Source organism: Echinops telfairi, unplaced genomic scaffold, assembly GCF_000313985.2.
Source record: "Echinops telfairi isolate 266 unplaced genomic scaffold, ASM31398v2 ScPeMD7_27;HRSCAF=92, whole genome shotgun sequence".
NCBI lineage: Eukaryota > Metazoa > Chordata > Mammalia > Afrosoricida > Tenrecidae > Echinops > Echinops telfairi.
Window position 1 is genome coordinate 3,441,986 of NW_022103924.1, and position 9,712 is coordinate 3,451,697.

Sequence of the window (9,712 nt, forward strand, 5' to 3'; positions counted from 1 at the left end):
GAGTCAGAGGGACCCCGCGAGGCAGGAAAGAAACCTGGTGGCCCTGTCGTAAACAAGGAAGCTACAGAAAGGTCACAGAGAAATGGAATGAAAAGATCATGACGTCTCCCATGAACAATGTGAAGCCCCCTTGTGTGTACACATTTGGTATTCTATGTAATCACATGTAAACGTTTGCCATTTTACCACTTTTCAGTGTACAATTCAGTGACATTACACTGACCCCTCCCCAGTCGCAGGTCTTTTATCTCCCTAACCAGAAACGTGGTCTCCTTAAGCACACCATCTCCCTCTTCCTCCAGCTCCACAGTGAACCAGACTGGTCTGCAGAGCTGTGCCTGCTCTAGGTAGTTCCCGTAGCGGCTGGCTTCACTCCACGTGCTGGTCTCAAGAAGCACTGCTTCTCTTTGCGGCTCCCTTGTCTGAGCTCCATTGTAAAGGCGCGAGTGGAGACATTGCAGGTTTTGTCTGCACCACTACAGTAAGGGGTGCCTCGCCACACAGCAGATCACAGTAACTTTCGGTTCCCCAGGACCCCAAGTGGGATTGTGGGTTTGGTGCTGGGCTGCTAACTGCAAGGTCAACAGGTCAAACCTACCAGCGCTCCCCAGGAGAAAGGTGACTGAGTGCGCCCATACGGAAACGCTCTACTGGGTCACTTGAGTTTGAAAAATATGTATCTACAAAAGGTGTGCTTACACTACCCTCTGGCCTACTGTGATAGCTGGGTTTGCTGTGTGGGTGATTAATCAGGTCGGACTTTGATCGGAAGACAGAGAGATAAATGGTTCTGCAAGGCCTACCGCTCTCTTGCTCTCTGGTGATCGGGCCAGCATTCTGCTGCTTTGGCTAGTTCTCGGCCTCAACCTGTGAGCTACGCTCCCTGTGGGTCAGGCCAGCACATGGATCATGTCGCTGCAGCTTGAGAGTCCTTCAAGACCTGCTTCGCCACTACTGGCTGGTGGATCCTGTGGCGTTGCATTGCTTGAGTTCAATACCCCACCCCACCCCCAATCCGGGCCTGCTTCACTAAGTTCCCGTGCCATTGACTATTGCTGACCCACCCTGCCGTCTGCTGCCTGTGGGCAGACTCTGCCTGAGGGAAGACTCTGCTGTCTGTTTCCTTGGCTTTGGACCAAAGCCCCCTCGTGAGTTGAAGGAGGTGCAGTATATTAACTGTTCCACACAAATGAGTTGAACGGAGCCCTCTATACTGTTGTGTGCACTAATTGGCTGGTAAATTCCTTCTCGCTGTATAAACTTAGCCTTTTAAATATATATAATCATAAATGTCCTGTTTTTGTTTCTCTAGAGAACCCTGCCTAACACACCTATGAAAAAGTTGAAAATGGTGTGAGAATTGTCAAAGTGTGACAGAGAAACAGGAAGTAAACAAGCACATGCTATGGGGGTGATGACCATAGATGTGGATGCTGGGGTGCCACAACAAGCACAAACAAGGCATGCGTTCACAGAGATGCACATCTGATGTTACCCCCTTAGGCTTCTGGGATGGCTGAAGATGTGACTGCAGACTACGACAGTCGTCTGCCGTTTGGAAACCACTCTGATTTGGATAGGACTGGGAAGCTTAGTTTCTAGCATGTCTTTCCTGAGAACTTTTAAAAATAACATATCACGTGTTTGTTTGTGAGGGGTAAAGAAAAGGTTCAGATTTTAGAAGAAACTGCTCTCACACGAAGGAGGCCACCTTCTAGGAGCAGCAGCATCTTGGAAATCATTTAGAACTAATGAGGAGCTGGAGCAGCAGCACCGTCAGAATGGACAGAGCAGACACTTGTTAACGGATTTTTAAAACAGTAACACATTTAGAAGGAAACAAGAATACAAAAAGGTACACTTCACCTTTAATGCCTGCCCGTTTCTAAATATGTACTAGTACCATAGAAACTCATGTCTCCAACGTTCGAGCGAATGCTGCAGAATCCCTCTGTTGCACTGACCCTGGGCCAGGGGCGTGACACACACCCACTTGGCGCTCCAGGCTGCGGGGCTCAATGAGAAATCTTCAGCAGGTTTTGGGACCTGTCTCCGCAATCTTCCATCATGTACGTGAAAGCAATGCCCCAACTCAAAAGAGATCCCGTTCACATGTGAAATCTCAAGATGCAAGTCCCGGGCGGGGGCCAAGCCCCCACAGCCCAAGTGGGAGCTGGTGCCGTGGATTTGAAGTGCTTGCTTGAAGCAGCCTCTGGGCAGGAGGGACCCATGACAGCAGCGTGGCTGATGGCTTTAGCAGTCACACAATCCTTCCTTGAATGTCCAGGGTCAGTGCAACCTGCTCCCATCAGGGCTGGGGGTAGACGTATGAAAGAGAATCTCTGTGTGGTCTTTCCTGCAAAGAAACAGCAGTGACGTTTATTACCCAGCCATGGCGGAGGAATTCTTGTAAACGGGTCTCAGGCAAGCAGTACCTGTGTCTTTCCCCGACTCTACTGGAAGGGTCAGTGTGCAAGACGAGGCTGCCAAGCCACAGGACAGGCCGTCCACTCAGACCGCTGCACACAGCTTTGCTCACATACAATTATGACACCAAACGGGCTGTAATCAAGGCGTGCTTCCAAAGCCTTCCCTCTTTCGATCCGCATTCATTCTGCCTGCGGACCCACTACGCCAAGGCACACACTGCTTCTTGCCTCGGAGCATCCATCAGCCCTTCTGTGTCCCACCCCCGCACCACACGGACACATACAAACTGCACCAGGGAACCGGCCGGTGGGGGGAGGGGGGGAGGAGCGCGGGGCAGTTCCTGGAGCTGCAGGGTTCAGTCTGTCTCCACTCGTGTGGGTCTAGGCTCCAGGAGCCTCCGGCACTTACAAACGGGAAGTCTTTTTGCTCTAGGGCTCGACTCCTGTTCCTGCTGAACTGAGCCAGTGTGTGAAATGAGAACTGATATCAGCTCAGTAGGCACCGGAGGACGGGTCCAAATGACAGCCCGCAGCAGTGCCTCGCTGAACTCCGGGCCGACGTCAGCTGGTGGCTGCAGAAGACACAGAGACCTAGACTACAGATACAAGAGAGAGTTCACGGCGCTCGCGGGAGCACACCGGGCACTCGGCCCTGACCACACGTGCTCAGCCACAAACACAGCTTACCAGACCTTCCTGGTGAACCTGGCTTTACATTTTCATAAGAGTAATTTTTGGTGCTTTCAATACATTTGACCTTTCACAGAAAGATGACTCAATCAGTCGACTTTACTTCAGGAGGACACACTTAAAAGGATTCTGGAATATTCTGTGCATTCTTGACCAGAGCAAGGCTGTCTTTGGCTGAGGTCTCTCTCGTCCTCCAGAAAGGTGCTCTCCAGACCCGACCACTCCCAAGTGGCCGTCCTGCTCAGCGCCAGCAACGCCTCTGCCCAGCAGCTCCAACTTAACCGTCCCCATCTCACCTTCTCTTCAGGTGCAGAACTTAGCCACTGTGAACAAAGCGGAAACCAATCACTGTTCACCAATCAGCTAAGCTCTGCACCTTGTCAGAGAGGTCACCGGTCTGGGCAAGGCTAAGGGGTCGCAGCACATCTTCTGCAGTCGCTGGCTTCTCGTTTCCGAAGGAGAGCTCTGCCGTACGCCCGCCCCCAGCTGCAGAGAGAGGAAGAGCTATTGTCTCTGGAGGCGCAGCCAGGGTCGTGGTTGCGTGGTAATCCCTGGCAATGTGATTTTAATCTTAAGTCACAAATCAGCATGCCAGGAACCCAAGCAGCCAGAGCAGTCCGGAGCACCGCCGCCACGCTGGCCCCTTCTCCCGCCACCCGGACACCAGCCACCTGCGGGCCTGTCCACTGCCCCTCAGAAGCTCGGCTCTTGCTTGCAGTCCTAATTTTGTAAATCAAAAGGGCTCGGGGACACTTAAAATTATCAGTGCCGCTGTGGAACCGACCACGTGGCGGAATAATTAACGAAGAAGGTGGCCCTCCAGCCATTCAGTGCCTCTTGGGCTGGGGGGCAAGCCCCCTCCATAATGGTCAGCACGGCCCTGCGCCTCTGCCCCGGGCTAGTGCACCGGGGCGGCCTCCGTGTGCTGCACACATTCTTCTAGAGGCCCCTTGGAGCAGGGACAGGAGTAGAGACCGTGGTGGGGGGAGTGGGGGAAGCAAATGTCCCCGTCTGGGCCAAAAGGCACACTAGGGCACCCAGGACCCTGACAGCCTCCAAAATTTGGAGCAGAGGAAATGATCAAAGGGGTCATTTGCTTCACTGTAGTCTCACCCACTTCAAGCAACACAAACTCCATGTGAAATAAAGAATCTACAGAGAAACTTGCCTTATAATGGCTACCACACAAAGTGGCTACAAAGTAATGGGGCCGCTGTCTGTCCCACCAGCCATGCCTGCAGACAGCTGCTCTGCCAGAGAGCGCCCCCGGCCTTCCTTTTCCTATGATCAGGGTCCTGATGCCACTGGACAAATAAGATCCCACTCCACGAAACGATAGTTTGCCCTTTCTTCCTCTTTTTAGCATTAGATTTTCTCTGATAAATAAGACGTAAAGACACAGTAGGCAGGAATGGTTTTCATATGAGTAAAACATTACTATAAGCAAACTAAATGTTAAAGGGTTAAGAATACCAACCAAAAATAATGTTCATTAAAATTCTATTTTAGAGAAGCTATATAACGAGAATAGGGAAAAGCCAGATATTTGATATGTGATATTTTTCTTTCTTTTTAAAAAATATTTTTCAAAAGACACAAAATTAGCTATATCCTATGATATAAAACCTTGAAGGACAGAAGTGACAATGATTATTAGAGAAAAGGGGTTCATGATTACACATAGATAGCTCTATTTACACAACTACACGTACCACTACCAACGTTCTCTTACAGCACTGAAACCCAAGTTTACAAACTGAGGGGGTAAAGCTCATAGGTCAATTTCCAGTCAATGGAGGTGACAATTTAAGTTAATACAGGTACCCGCTCCAACCCTTGACCTTCAGGACAGTGAGATACAGCTGATACCAAGTACCAGACGTGGTGTCACTGAGTGGCTGTGGGAGGGGGTGGTGGTGGTGTATTGTTCACACAGCACAAGTGTTAAGGCCAGGTCAGGCTGTGACAGAACCAGGGAGCCTCCCAGTCCCATTGGATGGCCAGATAGGGCGCACCCACAGAGCGCAGGGCTTGGGAACCAGCAGTTCCCACCACAGCCTCTCAAAGTGTTGGTGTGATTTCTGGCCCCACATATAACACGTGTTGCAGCGGCCACAGCACCTCCTGCACGAGCTATCCTGCACTTGTGTGGGGAGTTGAGGCTTCCCATGACTACTCTGGCCAGAGTGAGGCTCTGGCCACTTGGGCCGCATGCTACTGGAAGGCAGCTCTCCGTCCACTCTCCTCAGCAGCCAGAGGGACGGAAACCAAGCTGCAGGGGCTCCTGGGAGGACCATCTGGTTAGAACCAAACAAAGGAGGAAGAAAGCGAGAGAATCACCTCTTCAAAACAGCATCTCAGCCACCACCTGGGCAGAGGCTCTGTCCATCTGCGCCCTGGTCAGCTCGAAGCACCTGCGGGCCAGTTGTTGCTGCTCTGAGTCCTCACTCACCATCAGCTCCCCATAGAGGTAGACGCCCATGCCCTGTGAGGGGAGCAAAGTCCAGCAAAGGCGAGGCAAAAAGTGTCTGTGCGTGCACCCCCACCTAGGATGCCCACTTCCCATCAACTTGCTGGTCTGCAAATACCAAAACCCCAGGATAACACAGTCAGTGGAGTGGCTGTCCTGCTGGTATCTGCACTTTCAGTGCACTTAGGATCAGGGTGAGGTGCAGAGGGCTGGCTGTAGGGAATGGTTGGGAGAGACAGGGCCACTATGACCAGTCTGGCACATAGAGGCCCAAGTACACGGTTCGGAGACTTGGATTCCTCCTGGAGTGGAGTGAATTCATGAAATCCACCCAGCACCTCCCATGCAGCCGCAAGGGGCCGACTCAGCACGCTGTTCGCATGCTCACTGCCCCGGCTCCCAGGACACACAGCACACCTGTGGCTTTCTGACCCCGGGCCAAATCCAGGGGCGTGCACACCGGCCTTTTCCTGGTCTGACCATAGGGAACAGCACTCCCTGAGAGCCGAGGGCAGAAGCCTTTCCTATTCAACCTCAGCTCTGCCACAGATAACATTCTGCTGAGCGAAGGGAGGATATATCAGAGGCAGCACCCATGAGAAGCTAAAACGCCTGCCGGAAGAGCTGAGAAACGCCAAGGTGACGGTCCACTCCACACGTACTGCAGTTAATTCTGGTCGTCAGAACAGATCGCATGGGAATATGGTGCTTCTACTTTGTCCTTCTAAGGCTTCCCGCGCGCCCCTCTAGTTTTTCAAACACCTCTTGTGCCATTGTGCAAATGTGACATTTCTTCTGGTACAAAGCCATGTACTTTTCTTTGCGGGAATAATGCACCCTCATTTGCTGGCTGCCCCCGGTCCTCAGAACCCTATCAAAAGTCCTTCTGTCTGCCTGCCCAGCCCTCACTCCCACCCCACTGAGAATCGGCTCCACCCTACAGCCCACGGAGCCCGACAGCCTGTTCCAGGAAGGAGACAAGGGCCGCCTTCCAGCAGGACAGAGCACCCATGGCAGACATGCACACAATGTGTGGGAGCAGGCCGGTGAACTGGGAGCATTCTGGGAAATGAGGGGCAACCCCCTGCCATGGAATAGAGCCCCAGACCAAAACCAAACAAGACATCCACTACACTGAGTCGATTCAGACTCAGCGACGCTGCACAGGCTTTCCGAGGCTGTGTCTCTGTACAGGAGTCGACAGAACTCCAAATTCCTGCCTTGCGTCAACTCTGAGCAGAGAGCCTAATTTTCCTTCTTCAGAGCATCAGGTGGGTTTGAATTACCAACCTTGCAGTTAGCGGCCCAAAGCTTACCTGACAGCGCCACAGTCTCCTACTAGAGTCAACTATCAGTCACTAAATGGCCACTCTCCAAACTTATAAGAACCCCAACGCTGTGTTCAATTAATCCATGAACGTCTCAAGTGCTTTGTGTGTATTCACACAGCCTCCCTCTCGGCTCCTGGGAGGTGAACTACTCTCTCTGGTGAATGGTGAGGAAGGGCCGGCCCTCAGGCCTGCATTCTTTGGTGCCAACACAGACAAAGACCTCTTCAACCAACTGGGCTTCCCCATCTGATCCTCTCCCAACACTAAGCTACAGCTTAAGCCTGAGATCCATTCGGAGCTGGAGGGAGCGCTGGTACTCAGTACACTCAGGGAAAGAGAGCTTTTTGGTAGTTAATTAAGCCTTTGACCCTGCCCACTGGAAGAAGCGAACTCACCTGGTCCCCCTGCAGGAAGTCCTCCACCTGTCCGTAGCCTCGTGTGTACTTGTGCTTGACAATGAGCTCACACCACCGATGGCGAACCTGGAGAAACAAAAGAAGGTCCAGTGAGCAGCTAAATGGCACACTTGCAGATGCTAACAGTTAAGGACCTTCCTGGGACACAGAGTTACTCTTGGAGGCCATCTGTTTTAAAGGCAGAAACCACATTCCCACATAGGCAACTGGTGGTCACTTCCAGGGATAAGAGGCATGCTTCAGTGACTGAGGTACCTCACTTTAAAATATGATTTTCCAAGGTAACAGGTAAGTGTGAAACACGACTGACCACTTAGAAGGAACCCCCAAGCAGGCTGCTTAGTCCTCTGACCTGGCCAGCCTGTGCTCTGTAACAGTGATGTGGAGTCCTTGGTGGAAGGACAAGGTGGCCAGCTGCTAACTACAAGACTCGAGGCTTGCGGCTATAGAAGTGCCTCACAATAAAGGCCTGGAGTTCTACTCTTGAAAAATCAGCCTTGGAGTCTCATATCCTTATCACAGCAGTCTCGGCCAGCATCTATCCTTCCATGAATGACTAGGCAGGCTCTGTCCTCAGGCCAGGGAATCTAATCTGGTCTCCAGCAAGGAGGTAAGCCCGTCTGGATCCACACTCTCGCCTCCACGCATCATTTCCTAGAAAAGGCCACCTCTCAGCTGGGGTCAATTTCTCTGTGGAGGGAGAACCAATCTGTTCCAGGGAATCCCAGTGAGCACTGAGGGAAAGTCAAGTTGGGGGTAGCATGTCTGTCTCAAAGACAGGGATTCCACTTCTGATGATGAGTAAACTGGGGGGTGGCGGGGGCGTGTAGGATGACAAAACCTTCCACTGGGAAGCACACTTATCTTCACTTATATAGACACCCCCACTCTCCCCCAACCCGCCAATGGGAGAAGATGCCCAGTGTTATTTTCCTAATCATGCACTTCTGACTCGGGCTACACACTAGAGACACCAGAGACTTTGGAGAACACTTTCCATAGGCCACACCAGAATAAGCTGAGTTGGAAACCCCACTAAGCGAACCAGACATTAACTTAAACCCACTGTGGAAAGAAGATTAAAGGACCTGCAAAAGCCTTTGGACTTAAGGCTGAAGTCAGTGCCTGAACATAAGAGGAAGGAGGCCACTGTGCCAAGGTAATGAATTACGAAGTCAAATCTCTTGCTGTGAGACTGGTCCAAAAGGGGAAAACAACAAGAAAACCCAGTCACTGGAAACCCCCACAGAGCCGAGTTCTACTCTGAGACATGTGGGGTGCCAGGAGTCAGTGGAGACTAGACGATCTCCCCAGTTCTCTTGGGTAATAACCAATTTTGATTCAACCCATTCAGACCAATTCTAATTATACACAACAAGAGGAGGATGCTACTCTGGGTTCTTCTGAGAGGAGGCCAAGCACCCCTCCATAGCCGCAGTGTGCGGCTTTGCATGGAGTGAAGAACAGGCCGGCTAACTGCATGCTAGTGTGTCTGTGTGCGGCACATGCGCACGTGGAGAGATTTTTAAATATTGGAGCTATTTTTGGATGCCTGTTTTAAAGACACACTTTACCTAAAGGTTTATTAGCAGCAATCTGACAAGAAAACCTTCCAGACCTTTCTGATGACCATCCAGCCACTCTGAGCCCATGGAGGGGAAAGTTCAGGTGGGGAGAAGGGCGGGCCCTGGGTGACCTGCAGCTGTGTCCTCACGTGGAGGCTCTTCCCACTGGATGAAATCCCTGCAGTGGGCAGCCTCCCAGTGTATGCAGCCTTGATTACAGAGCTCTGCTGGGTTGTGCGGTTAACCTAGGACTGCTAACCTGACGCTTGTCTGCTCCCATAGAGACTTACAGAGCCTAGGAAACCCCACAGAGGGTTGCTAGAGTTCAGAATCGACTTAATGGCAGTAAGTTTGGGGGTAAGTGTTAGTCAGGGTTGACCAGAGAAACAAATTCATACACACTCATGTGTGGATAAAAGAACAATTGTATATTAAGAAAACATCCCAGCCCAGGCCAAGTCCGTAAGTCCGATACCAGTCTATAAATTCGTCTTCAGACTCTGGCAACACACACAATGATGCCAAATGCAGGAAGATCACAGGTCAGTGGGTTGAAAGTCTTGTGGATCTAGAGGTGGCGAAAACATCTCGGCGCTGGCGTGGGTCTCCATGTAGCTCCTCCAGCTCTAAGGCCCTGGCTCCATCAGTGAGCTCCAAGTGGCTTGTCATCAGGAATACGAAGCAGAGAGAGAGAGAGAGAGAGAGAGAGAGAGAGTGTGTGTGTCCCACTTCCAGGGAGGAAGAAAGGAGTTCTCAGAATCCTCAAAAGGCCATGCCCAGACAGAGCCCTCATTGGCTGCAGCCTGATTGA

General features: G+C 51.6%; 1 protein-coding gene across 1 annotated transcript in view; it reads right to left on the reverse strand.

Moving 5' to 3' along the window:
* Window positions 1-1,850: 1,850 nt before the first annotated feature.
* AOPEP (aminopeptidase O (putative)) overlaps window positions 1,851-9,712 on the reverse strand; it is a 537,030-nt gene continuing 529,168 nt past the window's right edge. Inside the window, exons 17-19 of the mRNA XM_045289429.1 lie at window positions 7,316-7,402; window positions 5,460-5,604; window positions 1,851-2,356 (exon numbers count right to left, since the gene is read on the reverse strand). Of these exons, the coding sequence (XP_045145364.1) occupies window positions 5,464-5,604; window positions 7,316-7,402 (228 nt within the window). The 3' untranslated portion in view covers window positions 1,851-2,356; window positions 5,460-5,463. The remainder of the gene's footprint in view (window positions 2,357-5,459; window positions 5,605-7,315; window positions 7,403-9,712) is intronic.